The following is a 24270-nucleotide window of genomic DNA, read 5'->3' on the forward strand; positions in this document are numbered from 1 at the left end:
GTAGAAAACTGTGTTATTCGTCTTAGTCTTTCTATTGAACATTATTCATCAAGTCAGTGATTGCTGAGTTTTGCCTTACTCTAGCTCTCCCCTTTAGGCAGTAAAAGCTTTTATTGTTCTGTCTCCTGAATTTACGTCTCAAGATCCTGAAAAATTACTTCTTCAGCATGTGAAAAAAGGTTACTGCACCTTACAAATACCCAAGAAAGGCAAGTACCACAGAGTTCTGAATATACAAGTAGCTCCTGGCAATACACTCTAAAATTAGAACTCCTCTAATCAAACCTAATAATCAGATAAGAAATACAGTCAGGTTATGTTTTGGAATAGTAGAATTTTGCTTTTTTTTTTGTCCTGGAATTTCTTTTAATCAGGTTTTGAAATGTAACATTGAGGATCTGACAGCAACACACATCCTTTACATGAGTAAACACTGCTTAGCTGAACATCATAGGCCTATCCTGATAGGATCTGATGTTGTCTTCTTACATTGAAACTACAGAGGAACCTATATTAGATTTCACTGTGATTATATGCAGGGAAATGAAATGTTCCTTTCCCTAATCAAATTCTGTCTATGAGTATAAATTTATCCTAATTATTTTAAACAAAAGAATCAGATCCTACAAATTCAATACAATTATGAGATATTAAATGCATTTCTATACATCTTGAATGACTAACTGAACAGAGACAGATAATTCTTGGATGTTATAATAACAGAGGGTTGAAAGCCTCAGCTGGCAACAATCAATTGGCCTGTCAAGTTCCTCAGCAGTTATCACAGTTTGCGCTGGTTGCAGATTATCAGGCTCAAGGGGTATGGCAGGTTTGAGGCCATGATTTTCACATGATTTTTCACATGAGCATGATTTTCACATCTCATTACTGGTGGCAGTGGGCTGTGCAGAGACAAATAGTACTACAGCTATTGCAGGTGAAGCAGGACTCAGACTCCACTAGCAGAGCATCTAGAATGGTTGAAAAGAGCCCCAGGGCCTCCAGAGTTAACATGAATAAACAGTTCATCAGGAGAAGAAGGGTAAGCCCCACCTGGCTAAGCAGTGATGCACCAGGTCCCACCAAAAGTCTTCAGAAAAGACTTCACTGTCAGCCTTTGGATTCCCTCAGTTTCTGCACAGGGCCCCACAGCCGTGGGGGAGGGTTTTACATTTCCCGTCCCATTTCCTGAGTAACAGCTTTGCTCTGGGAGATTAATTTTTCTCTCCTTGATTCAGTTGGAACAGAGGGAAAACGCATTGGATATTTTAAATGTAATCCCATTTTTTGAGCAGAATAACTAGAAATAGGATTAGACTGTTAAGTGCAATCATAAAAACATGTTGAAAAATGTAATCCAGTCACTATTTCAGAATCTGACTCTTTTTAAGCACATTCAGATTTCAAATGTCAGTACTTTTTGGCAAAGTAATCCATTTTTAAGTGAAGTAACCAGATTGTTCACATAATCCATTTATTCTACGTCAGTAATAATTTTTTTAACATATTTTAGTTATGACCTTGGAAATTAATTGTTTTTAAAGCAATCTTAAAACTGTAATCCTGGGAGATTCTTGGGTTTTGGTGCTCGTCTGTGTTGGGTTTTAAACAGATGTGGCTAGATTTTCCTCTGAGCCCTGTTCTAGCGGGTTAAATTGCTCATTACAGCAGGGAAGGTCTCAGTCAGGAGATTTCCTCTCTGGTGCAGTCACAGACTTCTCAGTCTATACACTGGATCTATCGGACTCACCAACATGTTAATGCAGTTTTGTAATCATAGATCCAACTAGACTGAAAAAGACCTTTAGGATCATCAAGTCCAATCATTACCCCAGCACTGCCAAGTCCACCACTAAATCATGTCAAAACCTGAACCTGACCAGGAAAAAAAGAAAGAAACAGGTGAATCAAAACATTTCTGTTGGGGGTGTGTGCAGAAGTGTCCAGTGAGCTCTGCCTCACTGGCCAGGGTTTCCAGCAAGCAAATAAAGCCTCTTAGCAGCCCCGTTTCCCAAGCTGTGCTCAAATTCAGTGGGGTGCGATTGTCCCGCACAACGGGTTTGAAGAATTGCTGAGTGACCCAAGTGATGAACTCTGCTTCTTTAAAAAGTCACTCTTTTTACTGGGCACTGGGTGTGCTGCCTGCCTGCTTCATCCTCAGAAGAGCCTGTAGCTTTTAAAATCACAGGCTTGCCGCAGAACAGGAACACAGCTTGGAATGAAGCTGGAAGTTCTGTCAAACTGCTGAGTTTTGTTATTTCTTTACAGACAAGTTGGAGTTTGTTCAACAACTGCCAATGATGGTCTCTGGGAAAATCCAAAGGAAGAATCTAAGAAAGGAAGACTGGGAAAGAGCTGAGTTTTGCTGCTGAGCTGCTGGCCAGAACGTGCTGAACATGACTGCTTTTCTGCTTTCTGGCATCCTGTTCCCTAACAGTCTTAAGAGGTGCTGGAGAACCTTCTGAGTAAGAGTAGAAGATACCAATTTTTGGTCTTCTGCTTTTGGGTATTTCTAAAGCAATATTTTCCCTATAATTTATAAGGTATGTGGGAGAAGCTGGTTTGAAAATAATGATAAACGAGGGGAAATCAGACTTGCCTTCAGCTTTTGCTTTTACGTTTGTATGTGCGTTGTTTCACTGAAAGCCCCAAAGTCAAATCCTATTTTGTGAGAATGGTTTTTAATAACTGTTGATCAGACTTTAGGCTTTAGACAGTGCTGGGTCACAGATAGTTTCAGGTTTAAATATAATCAAGGATTTCCTGGACTAAGTTGTCAGTTCAGGCTGTGAGAAATTTCCATAACAGTCAAGCAGAGTTACGTGGCTGTGGCTGCAGCAGAGGTTTAGATCATCCCTGTTAGGTCACATCTCACATTTCTTGTGACCCCTCTGTAGCACTTGCACCTCACACAGTGCTGCTACAGCGCAGGCTGTGTACTCTTTATTCTTGCTTCAGAAGATGTAAGTAGTAGTTGAACTCTATGACCAACGCTGTATTTACTAGAAGCACAAAAACACCAGTGCACAAAGTGCACAAAAACACCAAGCCCAGGGTTGTTTATCTCAGAATTTCCTTGTACTGCTGTAAAGCCACTATGCAGTACCCATGAACCCATCTGCTGTTGTACCAAGAGCCTGGGAAAATAGCAAACGTGCTGGGTAGTAAAGCTGTTGATGACCTTTGAGGACAGCTAATTGAGTTATCAACTGGCTAACAAACACAAGTCCCAGGAGAGGCTGTGCCAGGAGGGTTCTGCAGGTGGATCTCACCTCTTTCATACTCTTAAGCTCTGAAATGGATATTGCTTTGCTTTCCACTTAGAAAGCACGTAATTGCCTGAGGTCAAAACCAAAGAGAAAGCAAATGCACAAAATGCTATGTCTGTGTAGATTACATCAATCTAAATGTATCTGAGCTTGCACAACTCAGGGGATACATGAAAAATTATTTCTTTAGGAGCAGAATTAGACCTCAGATGAAAAATAAACCCTACTCTCTGGAGTATTTGCATGCTGTGAGCGTTTAATGTTTTAGGGAAATTATGAAAGTGACTGAAAGGAAGTGGGTTTGGATGTTTTATTAACCAGTCCTTTGGAGATTCATTCCACAGAAAATCTTTAGACTGTCCAAAATGTTGTACTTGAAGTAACAGACACGCAGAGAGGAATTGTATCATCTGCTTTGAATGGTTCTCTACTACATTTGCGTCCACAGCTGCTCTAAATTCTGCTTCCTGGGAGCAGGTAGTTAATTTGGTGAGCAAATGAGAAACTTCTCTGGATTTCATTGCAACTATCATGAAAATCGTGGGTCAACAGGGTTTTTTTCCGTGTGTGCTTTTGGAAGACTGCTACAGTACATTCACTGTCTGGGGGCTGTCACCCTTTTTGTTTGTTCTAGGATTTTGTGGACAAATTGGGCTGACCCATCCATGTGTGTATGGTCCATCAGTATTGCACCAAATAATGGTTTATGACATTTACAAACAGTAGCAGCTGTGTTATGCGTCTCCAAATGTATTTACATGGTGAAGGCAGCACGAGGGATGTCACTGGAGTTGTTGCTGTAAACCCCTGAGTGCTCATAGAAATTTACCCTGATTTACCCTGGGAAAAAGGCCAAATCTGTCTGCCCTGAAAATTTGTGGGCAAACTCAATCATTGATTTCAGTCTCTCCACACTGGGTTGAAGACGGGCTTGATGCCCTCTCATGTGTGTACATTAGAAACACAGTGTGTTTGGAATGGCTCTTCATGTGTGTATTGCACAGCTCAAAAGCCATAACAACCACAATAAAATGAGGAATGGGAGGAGTCATTTCAACATGGGGAGAGCAGATGGAAAATTCTGTGCTCTGTTACAGAGGCCTGAAGTTCCTCAAACCCTGACCCAAATATGCTTGCTCTGAATCTCACTGTGGGTGCTCCTGAAGTGTACATTCAAAGAACTGAGCACTGCACTGTGGCTTTTCTCCAGGTTTCACCGGGAATTTCATGTGGTTGCCATTGCTCTGTCCATTTTACTTTCTCTGAATACACGAGCTACCAGGCAGCATAAGACATAGTTATCTTTGCTCTCAGTCTTGACTGAAAAATGGTAAGAGAAGAAGCAGACCCAGTTAAATAGCAGTCAGATCAGAAAAATGGGGTAATTCTCTTTTCAGATCACCTTAACATCAGTAAACACTGTCGCTTGAGGCAGTCTGCTGCATGCCCTTTTTTAAGTTGAGACAGGTAGACTGCAATTACTTTAGCTTTGGGTATCTGTATTTTCAGAATATTATATGTGATTTACCAAGCTGGGGAGGGTCATATCCTAACACTACAGCAGTAGGCTGGGGGAGCTAGCTCCAAGTCTACAAGACACAGGAGACAGGGAGAAAGAGGTTGTACGTGACTTGTGCAAAGACACTGATGCCAAATTGGATAGTTTACTTCTGAGTTAATTCCAGAGTTTACATTCAGTTTGCAAAAGTGGCTTGAAAGCTTTCCAATATCTGTAACACACAGCAATTCAATGGTTTTCTTGGAAGACTGGCCATGCATTGATGCCTGCAGAGATTCTGCATGCGGTCTCCAACAGCCTGATTCTGCCTCTTCATAGTCCCTTATTTCCATGGCTGCTCTTTGTGCTTGTTGTTTCTAGCAGCATCTCTGTTTCCTGATTCTGATCCTTAATTATACCCTGTACTGCCTCTATATAGAATCATAGAATAATTTAGTTTGGAAAAGACCTTTAAGATCATCAAGCCCAACAATAAGCCCAACTCTGCCAAAGTCCACCACTAAACCATGTCCCTAAGTGCTATATCTACACATCTTTTAAATACCTATATTTATATACAGTCTGTATATATCATATAGTCTATGTGTATGCTTATGTATACCTTTTATTTATCTACGTCTTAGTTTGAAAATATTTTTCCCTTGCAGAGCTTATTGCCCGCAGTAGCAATACTAACAGACATTACTGTGACTGCAGTAGAATTCACCTAATCCAAGTTTACCAAGCTCAGCATAACTGAATACCTGGAGATCCTGTATCATGTCTTTCAGAGCATGGATTTTGTGTCTCAGCCCTTTGTCACCCTTCTCATAGCAATGACTGTAGTTTGAGATTTCGTTGTCCTCAGAGCTGATGTCAGAACTGCATGTATTTTGTGCACAGAAGTATCTGATGGCAGATATTATAGGTGGTATTTATTGGCAACAGGCTTCTGAAAATCTTCGTATGTTTATCATACCAATTCTCATGCTATGTTTAACTCCAGAATCTGAGAATAAAGCCCCATTGTTGCTATTTCCAAAGTCATTGGTGCCATAAAATAGTTATACAGTAATGTATGGTAGATTATCCATTCTCCAAAGGCAGTGAACCAGAAACACAGTCATTCATACTCAGCACTCTTTCTGTCTTCTCTCAGCTTTTTCAGTGATTGTGCCTTTCTCTAGAAGGAGATTGGAGAAATGAATTCTGTGCTCTCAGGGGAAATAATCCCCACCACAAAACGTGATGTGTGATCCTAATGAAGGGCCACAGCTGCTCAAAGAACTAGAGAGAAGCCAGAAGGCAGTACTCACCAATTAAGTACTAGGCAAGATACATGAGGAGGAGTTGAAAGAAGTCTCACCTGATCACAAATAACACCTCCAGGTAAGCACAACCTATTTAAACACCCTGACAAATCAGTTTTAATTTAGTAGTTGTTCAGATATCTTCTCAAATGAAAGATGCCATCTACTAATGTGAAAAAAATGTAACTCTACAGTGCTGTGTTTTATTCCTCTTTCTTCGCATGATTCTCACTTTTATGAAAGAGGGTGGACTACTTTTCTGTTTGGTCCCAGGCAGACTGAAGAAGTAGCTTCTTTCTGCAAGAACATCTTCTAGGTCTGAGTCTGCAATCACTGGCTCAGATCTAATGGAAAAATAAACCAGCAGCCGTTCCCACAAAGATGTCACTGATTAACCGTGAGTTCTGGAATCTGGCTTTCTTAATGACCTTTTAGGGATAGAGATAAGAAATAATCTGTTATAAGCAAACTATGTGAAAAAAAGAAAAATCCTCTTTTATTAGTCTCTGAAGCTGATGTATCCTGAGCACCATGTTCCCATACATATGGCTGTAACTCACTCTTTTGCAAAGCATTTTCAAGGTAACGCAAAACTACAAACAGTATTCTGTAAAACCAAATGCAACTCTGTATATTTAAGGACAAATGCAGATGTGGCAAAAGCATTAGTCTGGTAAACAAATCAATAATAGAATGTGGAAAGCCACCTCAGAGTTATTCATAAGACTTTGCTATCCAACTAACAAAAGGCAAATGCCAGGGGCGGGAGGGAACACAGTTTTTAATGTGGACAGTAAGGAAGGCAGAGTAAATGGTGCAATGTAGAATACTCAGCTTAGCCCCTACTTTGGTTAGAAAGAGTAGGAATTATCAGCTCCAGAGGGAATTCTCTGAGAAACCTGTGGGCAGATGAAAAAGCAGAAGACTTAAAAGTGGTACCAGCTTACCCATGAGGAGAGGTGCGATAAAATGTCATAAAGAGGTGGACTTGATGCTCTGTATACATCTGTTCCATTTGGAGCCAACAGCCCATCTGGGAATGTGCACACCATAATACTATTATTGATTTTTTAGCCTCTTGTAGGAGGGAAATAATCATTAAAAAAACAGTTCTGATGGTTATTGTATCCAAAAGCCCCCATGCATCTGCTTTTGTGCCACGAAGATTTTACTTGTATTTCAAGTGTTGCAGTCCTCATGGAGCATCCGCACACTCCGCAGATTATTCCACCAGTATCACAAGACTTTTGCGCCTTTGAATTTCTCATATTATGAAGCTATCAGTCGTTGTGAACAGGAAGTACCCGAGTACTTTAATTTTGCAAGTGATGTGCTGGACAAGTGGTCTCAAATCGAAAAGGTAACGTTTCTGACCCTGTAGATTCAGTATTTTTAGTAAAGCTGTGCCCCTATCCCCAAAATCAAGCATAAAACCATCACTGGCTTCAGTGGGACCAGAGTTTCCTCCCCTGTTTCTATTTTAGCATAACATTGACATTGCAGATAAAGGAGAGGCAATTTGCTTGGCATCAGAAGGGACATGGTGCTTTGTCTCTGTGACTCTGATTCAGCAGTGTGTGCAGTGCAGGGTTGTAAAAGCCTCTAAGTAATTTATGAACATTGCAAATTAGGTAGATATACTCACCAACTTACAGTTGCCTTGAAAAAGGTCTCTTTTAAACCACATGCGTAATATCCCTGCCCTAGAATATGTCACACTATCAGATTCCACTTCCTGGACCATCCAAAAAACTCTGCATGGAACTACAGGTGTATCAGAAGTAATCAACATGCTCTTTATGCTTGTTGTATAGGAACGAAAAGGACCATCAAATCCAGCTCTATGGTGGATAAATGGAAAAGGAGATGAAATTAAATGGAGCTTTGAGGAGCTGGGCTTCCTGTCCCAAAAAGTGGCCAATGTGCTCTCTGGGCCATGCAGTCTGGAAAGAGGAGACCGAGTTTTAGTGATTCTCCCCCGAATCCCAGCGTGGTGGCTGCTGAGCGTGGCTTGTATGCGAACAGGTGAATTGTATCATTGCTAATGGTCTGTATATTGGTTGTTACCTTCTATACCAAAAGTTGATTAACAGTTCATTTAACAATTACATTTCTTACTTGACTGTGTAGCAAACATTTGACAATCAAAGAGGCTGACAGTGTAGTCTTTTATGACTGATGGAATTACCTTCATCATTTTTCTTTACTTTCTGTGGCTTGTGTTGATTGTGTTAAATCGATTTGGTTGTGTTAAATCAATTTAACTTCAACAGAGTTAAGTTAAAGCTGCTAGTGTTTACTGCCCCAAAGTTATACTTTCTACTTACATTGTGCCTAGAGCAAAGGATCTCATAAAAGCAAAAGCTATCTTGTACTGCAGATCAGCACATCTGTATTCAAGTTCATGTGTGTGGCACTTGTTTTAGCTTCTTCTCATTTCTGGACTGAATGGTGCTGATATTCAGCAATTCAGGAAAAGCTATGAAGTTATCAGGACTGAAAGTGACAAATACCTAATAAATTCCCAATCTTATTGCACTTTCAGGTGTTATCATCATCCCAGGGACCACACAACTGACAGCACAAGACATCTGCTATAGACTGCTGGCTTCCAAGGCTAAGTGCATTATTACAACTGATGTGCTTGCTCCTGTGGTGGACTCAGTTGCATCCAAATCCCAGTTTCTGAAAACGAAGGTAATTGTATCTGAAAGCAGAAGGGCTGAGTGGCTGAACTTCAACGATTTGCTCAAGTAAGTGCCTTCTACTGTAACTCCATCATCGTTACCTCTAGTGGAACACTTCTCATGTTGTTTAAATACACTTGTGCACTTGTGTCTAGACATGAGCTAGATACCTTTGAGGGGGTGTGGGAGAAGGCAATTAAGTCTCTTTGTAGACAGTCTTACAATGACTAGATTTTTTATATATGACTATGAAATAATACAGAATAGTGGACAGGAAAGCCTCTCTCATTGACAACTGTGGCCTGTTTACCCTGTAAAGCTCAAAGAAAAATATTCTATACCAATTATTCCAATCCATATTCCTAAAACTCTATTATAATAAGGTTAGTAGGAATAGCTTTTCAGTATGAAAGGCTAAAAAAGGGCACTGCAAAATTAACCTAATGTGTTTAGGAAACAACCTGCCTCATGGCTGAAAAGTAGCTACTAAAACGGCACCCAACAGAAAGCTCTTCACTGCAGTGCATGGGACTGTAGAAAGGGTGGAAAGGCAGAGTGGAGAAGAAAAGCAAGTACCCTGCTAAAATCAATGTAGCTAAAACCATTATTTCAAGGTGGGATCCACACTCTTCAGTCACTTTAAGAGCTTCGTAAGATGTACCGTGTGTTCTCACAACTACAGGTGTCTGAACTAGTATTGCATGTGCAGCTCAGTGTACAGCCCGACTGTATTTGTGTCTGCTCTTTTGAACAATGGCACATTTCAGTGTCACTAAACTGAAAGATGGGGATAGCAGTAACACTGCATTCTCAAATCTCCTAGAGCTACTAAAACATTGTCAAGTTGATTTGATGAATCCTCTCTCATGCTGGGCTAATATTCCATGTCTCAGTTTCATGGCAGAGAGTAAAATTGATTTTGATAAAACCTAAATATTGTCTGGAACTGCATCAGTCCTGCAGAGGCTGTGCTTGGCAGTCAGGCAGGTAGGCTGTCTGGTTTCCCAGGATGGCTGCCTTGTGAAGTGCTGGCTGTCTGGCTCCAGGGTTGCTCAGCTGTCAGGCTCATAGTCTTCCTAAAGTGCTGGGCTGCTGTCCTGCCTGGCTCGCCGGCTCACCAGATCACTGGCAGCCTGCCTATCTACTGGGATACTTTCCCAGTCTGCCCAGCTCCCCATGTCCTCAGCTGCCTTAGCCAACTGCTAAACCAGCCGGGAGGCTGTGAGGCTCTGGAGTGAGGGCTCCTGGACAGCAGGTCTGCCTGGCAGCCAGCACAGGGAGATGGCTGGCCTGGGCAGACAGACTTCCTATGCCCAACCTTGCAGGCATAGACAATGTTTGCATACCAAGTAAAAGCTTTTTGAACATCAGTCCTGGTAGAGGAAGGGTTTTGCTTTCTCATCCTAGACAGTGATGAGAAATATTTCCCTGTCACATGCCGAACGACTAAGAGTTTGAGCCTCTTCATACTTCCCAGACATGGCAGGGATAATTAACTAGTGGGACCACGTACCCAAAGAAATGGTGGGTCCTCCCTCAACTTATCACATTAAGGCTGGAAGATATGCTTTCTGGAGGGCACTTGGGTCAAACACAAGGTGCTGGGCCCTTTTGGTGGCTGTTAGGGGAGGCAAGTAAAGGTCAGCCAGTTGGCATTTTTACTGTGGAAAAGGTGGACATGGAGAATAGTTAAAGACCAACATCAACAATGCTTTAATACAGAACTAGCAGTACAAGAGTGAGGGAATCTCAGTAGTTTCTTGTCCCTCACATCTCACTATACAAAGTCCTGCATATATTGGGTACAGAGGATCGAAGCTGAGTGTGCTGAATAATGCCAGCCACTGTTTCAATAACCTCTTTTTGATTCTAAGGGCTGCCTCTGCTATCCATAACTGTGTGAAGACAAAAAGCCGGGATCCAATGGCAATCTATTTTACCAGTGGTACTACAGGCTCTCCCAAAATGGTTGAACATTCCTATGGAAGTTTTGGTCTGGGTTTTTTTCTCTTAGGAAGGTAAAGTATTCAGCTAATTATGTCTTTACAGCTCTGGAATGTGAAACAAACAGAGAGATTTTGTGTGTGATAGAATTATGATAGATGATGAGGTGCCAGCAATACTGTACATGCCATTTCTTTCAGTCTCCTCAGCTGAATTGTACCCAGGAAGCAAGGATCTATTTCAATATGGTCTGTGGCTCCATTTTAGAAAGTACTTGTCTGTTAGGCTAAATAATGAATTAGGATATTGTTTGATTTTCTTTTATCAGTACAAAGGCTGGGTAAAAGGCATTTATTTGAGCTCCTGAGTTTTGGGTCAAATTTACCATGCCTTTCTAAGGAAAAATAAAACAACAACCAAAAAACCACCAAACAAACAACAAGAACCCACAAAAACCCCTGCCCACCTCACATTCCTAATTTCCACTTGCAGACTTTCTTATAGACACCTTTGTCTTCAACAGCCACTGGATGAATTTGACTCCCTCAGACATCTTGTGGAACATGTCAGACACTGCTTGGGTAAAGGCAGCTGCTGGGAGTGTTTTCGGGCCATGGTTCCAGGGCTCATGTGTTTTCATACATGCCATGCCACAGTTTGATGCAAGAGAAACCTTGAATGTAAGAACACCATGTTCATAATGAACAGTTACTCATATTTCATGCTGTTTTCCAAGCAGGCCACAAAACTAAGCTTCTCAGGTTTATGGGATTAGCCGTGTTAAGATGGCATAACCACAAGGTGATTGTTCTTTGATAGGAATATAATACAGGAAGGATTTTGCAGCATGACTTTTTGGAGCACAGGATATTACCAGCTGCTTCCGATCAGCAGGAGTTACTGGTGTTACTTAAGCCTCTTCCCTACTGTATTTCACTACTGAAATGATAAATGAGCTGGCTTTTTAATTTTAATTACACTGTTGTGACCATTAAGGAAGTCAAGTCAGTACTGGGAAGCACTGAAGCTGTGAGATTGACTTGAAATTGTTCCTGAAAGAAATTATTTTCAAGCTTCTCAAAGCACTCTGAGTTTTAATCTAGCACAACAGGAACACTGCTGTTCCCAAATGGCTCAAAGCACCTATGTGGAAAAGTGTATATTCCTAACATGGGGGTTATTTGGGGATTTGAATACTGTTTCATTTCCATTTTAAAATTGTAGTTGCTGGTTTGGTTTTTTTTTTTGTTTGTTTGTTTTTTTTTTTTTTGTATAAATTTCTTGGCTGCTTTACCCATGGCGTGGCTGGAGTGAAAGCTGCTGAAGGAGAGGTCTTTCCCCTCCGTGAGCAGATCTGCATTGCAGGCAGAAAGGAGTTTAAAGAAAAAAGAAGTAAGGCTTAGCTCTACCCAAGTGGCTTTGAATCATCTGCTGGTGGTGTGGGTGCGAATTAAAGATGTGCCAGAAAACAGAGGCTTGACTGAGATCTTTATTTTGCTGCTCCTGTCCTGGCCCATGTAAAGGAGGATATATAAATTTACTAGTCCAAAACAACTTTTTAATACAGCATTACTCACAACTCAGCCAGAGCTCGTGGAGACTTGGCTCTGCATGTCAGGCCTTTTGTTAGGGCAGCTGAGGGAATTAGAACATGTCTAAAGACTAGTGACAGTCCTTTTCAGAAAGCATGAGGCTAGATAAAAGGCAAAATGTTCAAAAGAAACCTGCAATTTTAGTTACCTCTATTTTGAAGTGTCTGACTTCATCCTAGGGTGAGATGTGGGTTTTACAGTATAAAGTTCCCTGCAAAACTTAGGTTGCTCCTCCAAGGCCAGGGTTTCGTACCAAGGGGTGGTCTTTGTGCTTCAAGTAAGCAAGCATCAGGACAAATCGGGTACACCAGTAACTTACCACAGTCAGTGTATCACCTCTTCAGCTGATGTTTGAGCCCTGTAACATCTTCCCTGAATGCTGAAAGTGACACCAATTACTTTGCTTTCCATGTAAGTGAGGTTACAATCAGGTCTTGTATTTTGTGCTGTAGTATGCAATAGAAAGTAATAGTTTGCAGCAGGGTTTTTCTCAAAACAATATTATTTAATCTTTTTCTTTTTGTTAGACCTTGTGCAGGTACCCAGTGACCACTCTGTGCAGCGCACCAACTGCCTACCGCATGCTGGTACAGCACGACCTCACCAGGTACTGCGCGTCTGTTAACAAGTGGCCATGCTGTGTCTGCAAGCTATTGTCTGGGTCTTAACAGTGATTTCTACAGGACCTCATAGACATTTAAACTCTTAGAGTGGTGGAGATTTGTTGGAGGCAGAGCCTTTTCTTTAGCACTGCAGAGAGAGGTGATGAAATCCACCCCTCAGGCACCTCCAATGCAGAGCAAGTTTTGCCCTGAGACATTAGGGATAGTGAATAGAGAGGCTGGTATTCAGCCCTTGAAGGCACAGTTGTGGCTGCAATGCCATCAGTCCTGCGCATCTTTACACCTCACTGCTTAGGCAGTCCCTTTCCAGCCCCACTCCAATTAGAGCTCTAGATTTTCTTTCAACCCTAACCCTTACTCTGAGAGAGTCCGGTGTGTCCTGAAGTCACGGGGTTGGACATAACAGCTGCCAGGGAGAGCATTTGTCCCTTTCTGTCCTCTGATACTCAGTAATGTCCTCTGCTTACGAAGGTATGCGTTCAAGACACTGAAGCACTGTTTGACTGCAGGGGAACCACTCAACCCAGACGTGATGGCACAGTGGAAAAGCCAAACAGGACTGAATATCTATGAAGGCTATGGCCAAACCGAAATTGTACGTTTTTTGTAAAGCTCAGCTGTCACCTGGGGCCTTAGATTCTATCTCATTCCTCTTAGTAAATATGGAACTGGGCCATACATATTTGATTAAAAAGAAAGATGGCATTAGAATATGTGTCAATTGCCTACAGGAGAGTTTATGGTTTTTAGAATTACGGCTTGGTTATGATACTGCTTCTAAGACTACTTAAGCTGTAAAATATCTTGAACTATTTGTCCAAGACTCTCAGTGAAATTCAGTGTTTTGGCTCACACAAATGGAAAATTTACATCTTACACTAGAACAGGAAGAGCCTCAGGAATAACAGTGAAAAATACCTGGGCTGGTTGTTTGTCTTTTCCAACAGGGAATGGTATGTGCCAATACAAAAGGAATGAAAATTAAGCCAGGTTCCTTGGGAAAGGCAGCTCCCCACTATGATATTCGGGTAGGTGGTCCCATTTTCTGCTTACTGTTGATTTCATAGGAAGTAGAACATAAGACGGTACAACATAAGACAGTACAACATACTATACAAATTTCAGTACCATACAGTAGTATTCATGGCAGGCTTTTTTGGTTGAGCTGTTGGCTGTTGGTTAGTTTTAGAACATTGCTTTCTTAAAATGGGAAGTTATAATCACCCATTTGCCTTTTCTATTGCAGATTATAGATGAAAATGGCAGTGTTCTGCCTCCTGGGAAAGAAGGAGACATTGCTATCAAAGTAAATGCCAAGTGGCCATTTACTTTTTTCACTCGATACGTGGTAAGCCTACAGGGAATTTCCAGAGAGCCAGTTGAGGCCTGCAGCATAGTGTGTATTTATACCAAGAGGAGCAGGTGCAGCACCAAAGAACTTTGGCTCATCTTGACCTCACAATGTCCTGACTTACAACACTTCAGTTCTCTACACCAGTCTTCTGCAGACCTGTCATATGACCTTAAGTTCCCCATCCGGCCCTGTGATAAGTTTTCCCCTTTGGAAGAAGCAAGCACAAGCTATTGCATACTTGAGACAGAAAACAAGCATTGAAAAATATTTGGGTAGTGTCCAAAGAGGCAGAACTCATCTCTAAGGTTAAGGCTTCTCAATATTCAGAATAATTGTTATTTGTTTAACAGGACGATCCAGTAAAAACTGCTTCCACAATCCGTGGGAACTTCTACATCACTGGAGATAGAGGCAGCATGGATGAGGATGGATATATATGGTTTATGGGAAGATCTGATGATGTCATCATCTCCTCTGGGTTTGTAGATTTCAGTTAAAATGCCAAGAAATGTCTAAAAAATAAGCATATGCCTTTTACTTACCAAGCATTTAATTTCTTTCTTCCAGGTATCGTATTGGACCATTTGAAATAGAGAGTGCCCTGATAGAGCACCCAGCTGTCGCTGAGTCAGCTGTGGTCAGCAGCCCAGATCCCATCAGAGGGGAGGTAATTAGTGATCACTCTCCTGTTCATAAACTGCCTTGTGTGACAGAACTCACACTCAAGCTTCCACTGGACTCGTAAGATTTTTAATACAGCTACACAAAAAAAAATATAATACTTGGTTTCCTAAAGAACATGACACTGAGTATAAAGGTGCCTCTGGTAAGAACTAATGTACATTTTGACCCACTGCCTGGGGAATTTCATTCTTTAGCAACATATGTTTACAGAAAAGGCTGTAGCATCTAAGAACTTTAAAGCAGCCCTTCAGAGAACTCTAAATTTCAAGCAGAGTTTAAAACTTTTATCATGTATCACTTAGGACCTTTACTAATGTAAGGTAGAATCAGTCTTCTGTCCTAATTTTATATTTGCTTACACAAAAGCAAGATTTGATGTACTGCAGAGGTGTGATAGAATAAGCCTGTAGTGCAGGCAATACTCACTCTCCATTAACTGCCTCATTTCTTAGGTTGCTCTAGTTTAACTAATGCTGCATTTTTTATCCATTTTCCCTTTGTAGGTGGTAAAAGCTTTTGTGGTCTTATCTCCTTCCTTTAAGTCACAAGATCCAAAAAAACTGGCCCGTGAATTGCAAGATTATGTCAGGAAAGTCACTGCTCCATACAAGTACCCCAGGAAGGCAAGTAAACATGAGTGTATTAAAATAAATAAATAAATACAATCCCAAACACCTATTTGAACCATGGGGAGGGTACAAACAGAAAGAACAGACTCAGTTCACATGCAGTAACAGAAAAAGCCCAAATATTTGCTGTGCAAGACAAATAACAAGCATTATTATATAAAGAACCTCTTGGAAAAGAACAGATCCAACACAATCTAAAATGAAATTAGGAGTTACTTCCACAGTCCCCTAATTCTTATTTAAATTAAGTAGGATGAAGACTTTAAGTAGGATGGAGCTGTTCTGAAAAAAAAAAAAAGAAAAATGTAAATGACATATACTCATTTTAGTTTCTTCCTCTTTTGAATCAGATTGAATTTGTCCAGCAGCTGCCAAAGACAATCACTGGGAAAATCAGGCGGAATGAACTGAGGAACAAGGAATGGCGAAAGACTTAATTTTGATAAGCAATCTAAAAAGGCCTATCCCTATCAATTTCATTCATAATGGAGCTCTTCTAACAACTCTAAGCACCAACACAGGATTATATTTCACCCACTGAGCAGTGACTGTGTAAGAATGCACAAGGTTTAAAAACTCCCAACTGTATGGTTTTTAAAAGCTTGTGTTCTTGCTTAACAAAAATCAAGCCTACCTTGGCAAGGCAGATGCAAACACAACTTTCAGCCACCTAGCACTTTTCAGAATTACAGTACAAGTAGAAGTGATTCCAAGATGAAGGAGTTGTGTGTTCATTCTTTTGTGACCAGATAATTTAATTCACAAGAGGCTTACTAACAAGGAGATCGTGATAGTATATAATGAAGTTCCCAGAAATGGCCACAGATCTTACACGCATCCAAATTAAGCACCTGCTTATATGAATCTAAATAAATTTAGGAATTAATGTGTTAACAGTGAATGTTCAGTAAGTGCAAGTTATAAAAAAAGTAAAAGAAGGACGGCATCTTTTAAGACTGCAGCATAGGCAACATGTAAATGTCACACAGACATAGGCTTGACAAACAGCAGCTATTCAGCAGTTTCTTCTGAAGAACTGTAGGTCCTGTAGACACATATGAGTGAGAAGGGTAAAAAAAAAAACCCAAACCGAAACCCAACAATCAAAAAGCTACAAACTATCCATGAGTCTATCCTTGTCCTTAGTACGTAAGGTAAGCAGGCTGTCTTGAATCATGATCATGAACATGAGCCACCAATAAACATTCACAGTTGACCTTCATACTTGGTCTCAAATGGTTCTTTCCTCTGTGTTATCCAGACATTGCTGGTTTTAATTCACACACAAGCAGTTTTAAAATTTAAAGAAAACACTGATGGAGGTAAGAAAACAGAGTTTTAATAAATGGGTGGTAAGGGAAAGAGGACTGGGGAAAAGAGTTGTCTTAATTTTCCAGCTTCTGAAAGAATTTTGAGAAGAGGAAAACACAAATTCAACACTGTTGAGAGACTTTGACAAATCCTTTTCATTAAACCAAGACAAGCAACAAGTGGTGTTCTTCAAGATGAGTCTTTTCCCACTGGCAACCCACAAGCTTTTATGCCAGAAATGAAATACTAAAGCTAGACAGTTGTACAGGAAGCATATTCAGAACCCTACTGGAAAGCAAGTTATAGATGCACTGGCTTTGGCTGTTTTTTAAGTCACTGGGATATCAAAAGAGCTGCTGTAACAAACAGGCAACAGACTCACTCACTAACATTACTTTCAATCTGAAACAAAATTAATACCATAAAGCTAAAACTGTACCAAAAATTAAGCTTAATTCCCTTTATCCAGTATAGTCTAATGGAAGTTTCTTTCGTAAGAAGTTCCCAAGCAGTATTTAAATTTAGAGACCTAAATAAAAAATAAAACAAAGACTTCATAAACACCCCCAAGGATTATGTCTTTGGAAAGAGCAGCAAAAGGCTGTTGCAAGAAATTACTCAAAAGAAGTCTGTTCAGCAACTACAACATTTCTTACTAACCAGTAACTGCTGTATACACAGCTAATGTAAACACACATGTAGTTTTTGCTAAAACCACTGCAATGCCTGCACTATATTTCTACTGTCCTAGAACAGTCAAATCTATTACTCTAAATAGTCTCATAATATTCAAGTATTTTGATGATAGCAGTTCTTCCCATTTGCTTTCAAGACTTAGCATATCCTTGTAGATCAATGTGTATGTATATATATATGTATATAACCCTCCATCATACAAGAAGCTATCAGGTTTAGCTCATCCTGTTGTTCACACAGAAAAACTGTATCTGAGTTCTGCAGTCACACAAGTTGTCAGATCACATCCTTAAAACCCCTCTGCAGTCAACTGTCTTTTTCAGATCTCTCATTTTCATCAATACTTCCTGACAGAGCTGACTCTGCACTGCCTTTTCACTTCTGTAGGCTTCAGATATAACAAAGGAGAGTCAATGTATGTCAGGATAGCCACATTTACATACGCCATGCACACACTCCTGCTTTTTGTATTAGGTAAAGGCATTGCAGAACAAAACTGTAAAAGAATGACAGCAAGCTTCACCAGAAAGGTGAGTACTCTTGCATCTGTTGTAATGTCAGCTCCACCTGCAACAAGCATTGAATTCTTACACATGTGGATTTTAAAAACAAGATTTCAAAACAAAACCACTCTCCCCTTTAAAAACACCCTTTCAGAACTCTAGGGCAACTCTTAGTTTGGATTGTGTTTATCTTTCCCTTCTGTCACACTTTTTACACTGTCAGCGTATCATTCCCCTTGGGCTCAGCTTCTGTTTCACCTTGATTCTTGTTCTCTAGTTTTACCTCTTCTGAGTTCTTCTCCTCCCCCTCAGCTTCTGGTTTTACTACCTCAGAGTTCTGTTCTTCTGTCAAACTTGATGGATTTTGTTGTTTGTCTTCTTTGTTGCTCTTCACCACCTCCTGTAGATTGTATTTTCTGAACAGAACATAGTCTCTCACCACACTCAAGCAACAGACGTTTTTTATTATTTCCACCACAATTGTATATTGTGGGTTATTAAGGTCGACTTTGTTTTCTGGATTGAGGCTGCCCACAATTCCTGTAAAACAAGACGTAGTTTGAAAGATGCTAGGAAAACTGTTTCAGTAAACATGCCCTAATGAAAAGAGAAAAGTTAAGAGAGAGAAAGCAACACGCCCCTTAGTTGTAAGCAACTACTTGTTTTTGTAATTGCTTAAAATAGCCGAACAGAGCAGGACTCAGAATATACCAGCGTAACTGAAAAACTGTCCCACTGCAATTACCAAGAAACAAAATACTAGAGTAAGGTGGAGCTATTTTATGAGTCATATATTCAATGGAAATAGTAACACATTATTTCAACATAGCATCCAGAGGGAAAGCCTGACAGGATTAATTTCAGAGCACATGTAACTAACACTCCAAACACTGGACTTGTTTCTGCTTGTTGTCTCTTGAGACATGAACACCAGCAAGGAATATCGATGTCAAGGTTTTTTTTAAGTCTTAGAGAAGCTTTTGTAATTCAGCATAAAGATTTTAAGCAACAAGTGTGTGTGCCCATTAAGACTGCTTGTAATAATCTGACTTATGTTATGCATGCAGTTGTGGACTGCTTATGTACTTGTTCTCAGTTTTGTGAGAAATCCATACATACCTGCTAATTCCTTAATTACTTCTTCCCTACTCATATGACTGTTATTACGAGCCTTGTAAACAATCTGAAAAGTACCCTTATTAGGGGCTTTAAACCAAGGCTCAAAAAATGTTTCCGTATATTTTTTCATATCCTCCATAAAAGCCTTGCAAGTTCCAGAAATGGGCAGCATCCTCAGGATGACTCTCGTTTTCTTCTTTTTAGTGGCATGCATATCCTTTAATATATGGTGCACCAGGTTCTCAGGTTCTACAAGAAAAACAGCTAGGTGTGAGAAACAAATTGAAGGCATTTTCTCTCTTCCTGACCCCTCTAAGTAACACACTGGGGAAATACTCAGCTGCACTGCTGTCAGTCTCAAACACTTTTCTGTAAAGAGTTTTTTTACTATACCAAAACTGGATAATCAGGGATTATTTTGTCAATGCAGCTTCCTCTACCTTTAGCAACTCTGCTAATGACAAAAGTCAGGGGCTACGCGAAAAGGAGGGGGAAACCCTGTATGTGTTTGGTATACACGAGTTTCTTGGAAGTCATGCTCTGTGGCTTTTTACTAACACTGTTCAGTGTAGTTTACCCCACAGAATTACATAGCATCAGTTGATGTCCTACCAATGCCCTGGGTTCTGATGAAGACCACGTTATTAGCACCACTCTCTACCGACTGGAACCGCCGCAGCTTCTGCTCTGTCGAGGCACGGATCTGGCCGACCTCCTTCTTCAGGGCTGCCTCAACGTCATCCTCATCCTCCTCCCGCTCACTCCCAGACAGCCGCTCCTCGTGATCTGAAAACTTCACACACGGCACGTCTCGTTTGGTGAGTACCGACCAACTGCACACAAAACCCGCCAGCACGGCACTGAGGCCTGGAGGTGATGGGCAAGGACTCTTCATCCACCCAACCCGAGGGGCTGCACTGGGCGCTGATGCCAGAAACCGGCACTTTCGTGTGCGGTGAACACAAACGTGGGGTTTTACGCACAGAGGAGGCTCCAGGCGCTGCCCTCCCCGCCCCGCAGGGGCATCGCTGCCAGGCCGCGGGCAGCAGCGGAGCGGCCGGCGCCGCGCTCCCCGGCCTCAGGGCCGTCTCCCGCCCAGCCCCGACCGCCCGGCCGGTGCCGCCCGCACGCACCTGCTCGGGCCCGTAGAGCAGGTCCCCGTACTCGCCGAGGAGGCTGTAGGCCTCCCCCACGCACTTGCGCTCGTTCATGTTGCAGGTGATGAGGATGCCGCGCATGCCGGCCTCCAGCTGCCTCCCGCCGCCGCGGGGCCGCTTGGCCCGCCCCGCCGCGAAGTGCCCCTTGGGCCGCCGCTTCCTCGCCGCCGGCTCCGCTGCGGCCATTGACCGCCCCTCGCTGCTGCCGCCGCGCACTGCGATGCCGTCAGCGCCGCGCCGCCAGCCCGCCGGCAACAGCGCCGCCCCGCGGCCCGTGCCGCTGTGGGCCGCGCAGCGCAGCGCCCTTGGAAAAAGAAGAAACAAACCCGTCCGTCTGAACCTACAGTTCACCGCAGCGGTCACACGTGCTCTGGGCTCGGTGCACTCGGCTGTGGCCGGGCTCTGTCGCTCGTAGCCCTGCATGCCTTCTCTTCTGCCGAGCTTCTGTTCCAGGGTTAAAGTCTGGGTTTGTGTTAATGATTCCAGAGCAGATGGTCAGTGGGACGGCGGCAGGGGAGGATGAATGGTCACTGAAGTGCACTGGGAGCAAGGAGACCTCAATCCCGCTCAGCACTGGAGCGTGGAACACTGACCTGTACACCCCAACGGGGGAGAGACGGGTCAGCTGCTTCCCTGCCTTCATATCTAACTCCTGGGGGGTCATGGTGTAGAGGGACCAGCTGAAACAGAAACTCGTTATACAGGTAAATTTAGGCGTGATATACTGGAGAATATGTGTCGGGAGAAAAGGCATGGCCCACAGCATGGATCCTAAAGGAAGGTGTCTCTGTGTTTCGCTGTCCGTAAGAGCCTTCTCTGCCTGCAGTAACTCTTGAGTTTCTTGGACAACTAATAGGGGAGAATTAAGCCCCTCCTCATTTTGTGAAAACAGGTAGAGGCGTCAGCTAAGGAGGCCTCTCTAGGGGCAGGACTATCACTGACCTGCAGAGAGTCCAGGTGGGCTAAAGTGCTGTTAAGTTAAAAAAGTTAAAAACCCAGTAAGTTAGTTCCCTGTGAGGGTGGTGAGGCCCTGGCACAGGTTGCCCAGGGAAGCTGTGGCTGCCCCATCACTGGCAGTGTTCAAGGCCAGGCTGGATGGTGCCTGAAGCAACCTGCTCTAGTGGAAGGTGTCCCTGCCCGTGGCAGGGGGTTGGAACTGGATGTGCTCAAGGTCCATTCCAACACAAACCATTCTGTGATTTTACGGAAGTAGGAAAAAAGGAAACTTCATGAGTTGATGCAAGTTACAACCGCAACAGCAGGTGGCGTTTATGTCTTATCTGAAGCTTTGTTCCCGCAAACCCTTTGAGGTGCATATCCTTCTACGGCAATTGTTAGCCATCAGTGAGATTACTGACCATGCATAAATTAAAAGTCACTCAATCTCTGCAGGGCTGGGGTTGTGTGAAAGACTCAAAGTTGTGGTGAAGTATAGTGATAGTCTCTGGAGTTGGGCATGTCAGGACATGTCTGAAAAGGGAAGAAGTTCTACAGGCAGCTATGAGAAGTGCAGAGGAAATGCAATTAACCATACAGAACGTAACTAGGATACTTCAGTGTTGAAAAGTGCTGGGGGACTTGGAAATACCCGTTGGTACTCTGTGTCCTGGGTTCAGCAGTAGCAGTTGGTTTTGTCCTTGGTAGCTGGTGCAGTGCTGTGCTTTGACTTTTGGCCTGGGAACAGCGCTGATAACACCGATGTTTTCAGTTACTGCTCAAAATGTTTATTCTGACCAAGGACTTTCTGAGCCTCATGCTCTGCCAGGTAGGAGGGGAAGCCGGGAGGAAGCAGAGACAGGACACCTGACCCAAACTGACCAAAGAGGTATTCCATACCACAGCACTTGATGCCCAGGATGTAACTGGGAGTTACGGGGTAGGGCACGGGCTTTCTTCAGGGGGGTCGAACTCGTTCGGCGGTGGTATTGTATTCTCTTCTCGTTATTTTCTGTTATCATTATTATCACTGGTGGTAGCAGCAGTGATTTGTGTTATACCTTAGTTACTGGGCTGTTCTTATCTCAACCTGTAGGAGTTACATTCTCTCAATTCTCCTCCCCATCCCTCCGGGGGGGCGGGGTGTGGTGAAGGAAAGAAAGAGGGATTAAAAAAGGGGGAGAGTGAATGAACGAGCTGTGTGGATTGGTTTAAACCACAACACTCTGCAAATCAGTTATATGCCCTACCAAAAGAATAGGTTACAGGTTAGGTCGCTGTGAAGGTTATGGGTTTCTTCCTGAAGTGGAAACCTTTTTGCCTACTTATTACTGGCACATTTCCTGACTTTTATCACAAGCCATTGCTGTCATTTTCTCTTAATGTTCATGCCTTCTCTGGAGTGATGTGATCTGGGTAGGGAATCCCTTTAAGGCTGTTCCTCTGCCATTCCTCTGGGAGACTTCCATTGCATGCATTTCAAAAAGCTGTTTAAAATATCACTACTGCAGACTGACTGTGGGAGCAGGTTTGTTGTCTGGGGAGCTGTTTTCAATCAGTTTCTTTCTGCTGCGCTGAATGTTGCAGGGAAGTGGTTAATACCTCCTTGGAGTGTGTTGTTTACAGACATGGGCAGAACCCCAGGAGGGAGTTCTGGCAAAATTACAGGGCTTATGTGCCAGGAGAGACTGCAGCATCACCCTCACCGATCAGCACCCAGAGGACTGTTCTGCTCCCAAAACATAAATGGATGTTAGCAAGCTCTCTGCTGATGTTAGAATCATGATTTGAGGATGGAGATACAGTGGGAGCTATTTAGGACTCTGGTAGCCAAACTCTTATGATGGTGCCCCAATTTAAGCTACATCTGTCACTAGCACTCCAGTGAGTGAAATCCTCTCAGGAGAGGCTGAAGATAGAGGCACACATCAATGCCACACTTCTGCCCACAGTGATGCTGGGCTGTGGCCTTAATGGCTGAGAGGATGGCACATATTCACTCCTGCCTCTCTCATGGGAGCAGAGCAGAGGAGGCAGCAGTGCTGGAGCACCACATGTGCTCTGTGAACATGAGGTAGAGCCATTACAAAACCTCACAACTTACCAGGTGTTAAAGCTGGTCCTGGCACCAGCTGCAGCATCCCAGGAATCGATACTCAACTGTTGTCATGGCTGAACTGCTGTGGTTACATGCAGAGAGCTCCAAGCTACCTGCTGAGCTATGTAGACACAAAAGCAGTCACAGGGCTGTTGCTCCTGGGTTGCCCCAGCCAGAGTGCAACAGATGTAATCTGGCTGTAGCAAGGTTTTATGGCTGTGTTCCTCCATGGGCTGGTGGGTGGGAAGAGAGAAGGAAAAGGAAACGGGAAAGATTTGGGACTCACATGTTTTACCTCCATTCCAAGCTCCACAGAAACCTATCAATCTACCTTTCTTACTACATAGGTCTTGTCTCTATAGATGTAGGACTGGTTTTGTAGTCTCAGGCTGTTCATGATGAGAAGCTAAAACACAGATATGTCCAGCCTGGCAGCAAGGACAGAGCAGAGGCATCACTTATGTGACGCAGTTGTTCCTTTTACAGGAAAAACAGGTTTTGGCAGGCTGTAGATAGAACAGGAAACAACCTCTGGAGATGTTCTCCCTTCTGAAGTGTACTGTTAAAATCTGCTTCCCTGAAAATGAACCTTGGTGTTGTTTTACCTTCAAATACATAATAAGGTAACATATTCTTGCTGCCTCAGTGAATTTTTTGCTCAGGAGGTGACTTTATTGCTACTGCTAAATGCATTAGCCCCCTTCAAAGCACACTGTATGCATACATTTCAGATCACTTCGCATATCGGGTAGGTGAGGCACTGACTAAAGGTCACACTGTGTGGGCCTATGCTTTTGCAATGTTGATTTAATTTGCAGAAGTACCAGAGAGGCCCAATTCCAGATGAAGGAAATTCTTCA

General features: G+C 42.6%; 2 protein-coding genes across 5 annotated transcripts; one reads left to right on the top strand and one right to left on the bottom strand.

Annotated features, from left to right (window-relative positions):
- The first annotated feature begins 2050 nt into the window (after nt 1-2050).
- LOC136016690 (acyl-coenzyme A synthetase ACSM4, mitochondrial-like) lies at nt 2051-16812 on the top strand. 4 transcript variants are annotated; one of them, XM_065684292.1, is made up of 16 exons: nt 2051-2543; nt 5927-6156; nt 6351-6474; nt 7262-7437; nt 7892-8102; nt 8623-8830; nt 10639-10782; nt 11232-11388; nt 12828-12907; nt 13395-13518; nt 13871-13951; nt 14170-14271; nt 14628-14755; nt 14845-14944; nt 15465-15584; nt 15941-16812. In XM_065684292.1, the coding sequence occupies exons 3-16, from the start codon at nt 6459-6461 to the stop codon at nt 16025-16027; spliced, it is 1734 nt and encodes a 577-aa protein (XP_065540364.1). In that variant the 5' UTR covers nt 2051-2543; nt 5927-6156; nt 6351-6458; the 3' UTR covers nt 16028-16812. The 4 variants fall into 4 exon arrangements, with proteins under 4 accessions (XP_065540364.1, XP_065540368.1, XP_065540367.1 ...); XM_065684296.1 differs by having other exon boundaries at nt 6355-6474; XM_065684295.1 differs by lacking the exon at nt 2051-2543 and adding an exon at nt 2945-3758.
- Nucleotides 16536-20814, bottom strand: THUMPD1 (THUMP domain containing 1). The gene is made up of 4 exons (XM_065684298.1): nt 20353-20814; nt 19832-20012; nt 19220-19468; nt 16536-18640 (listed from the first exon to the last, which is right to left on the bottom strand). Exons 1-4 carry the CDS (start codon nt 20797-20799, stop codon nt 18312-18314), a joined length of 1206 nt encoding a protein of 401 aa, XP_065540370.1. The 5' UTR covers nt 20800-20814; the 3' UTR covers nt 16536-18311.
- Between the last annotated feature and the right edge of the window lie 3456 nt (nt 20815-24270).

The sequence above is a fragment of the Lathamus discolor genome, chromosome 6 (assembly GCF_037157495.1).
Source record: "Lathamus discolor isolate bLatDis1 chromosome 6, bLatDis1.hap1, whole genome shotgun sequence".
NCBI classification, from domain to species: Eukaryota; Metazoa; Chordata; class Aves; order Psittaciformes; family Psittacidae; genus Lathamus; species Lathamus discolor.

What these genes read in the sequence shown, in the direction of transcription:
- LOC136016690 (XM_065684292.1), top strand. An exon ending in CGTGGCTTGTATGCGAACAG is followed by an intron (nt 8,103 to 8,622) that starts GTGAATTGTATC and finishes TTGCACTTTCAG; the next exon opens with GTGTTATCATCATCCCAGGG. An exon ending in ATGCAAGAGAAACCTTGAAT is followed by an intron (nt 11,389 to 12,827) that starts GTAAGAACACCA and finishes TCTTTTTGTTAG; the next exon opens with ACCTTGTGCAGGTACCCAGT.
- THUMPD1 (XM_065684298.1), bottom strand. Translation starts at nt 20,799, where the DNA reads ATGCAGGGCTACGAGCGACAGAGCCCGGCCACAGCCGAGTGCACCGAG. An exon ending in TGCTCTACGGGCCCGAGCAG is followed by an intron (nt 20,013 to 20,352) that starts GTGCGTGCGGGC and finishes CCGTGTGTGAAG; the next exon opens with TTTTCAGATCACGAGGAGCG. An exon ending in AGTAATTAAGGAATTAGCAG is followed by an intron (nt 18,641 to 19,219) that starts GTATGTATGGAT and finishes CTTGTTTTACAG; the next exon opens with GAATTGTGGGCAGCCTCAAT.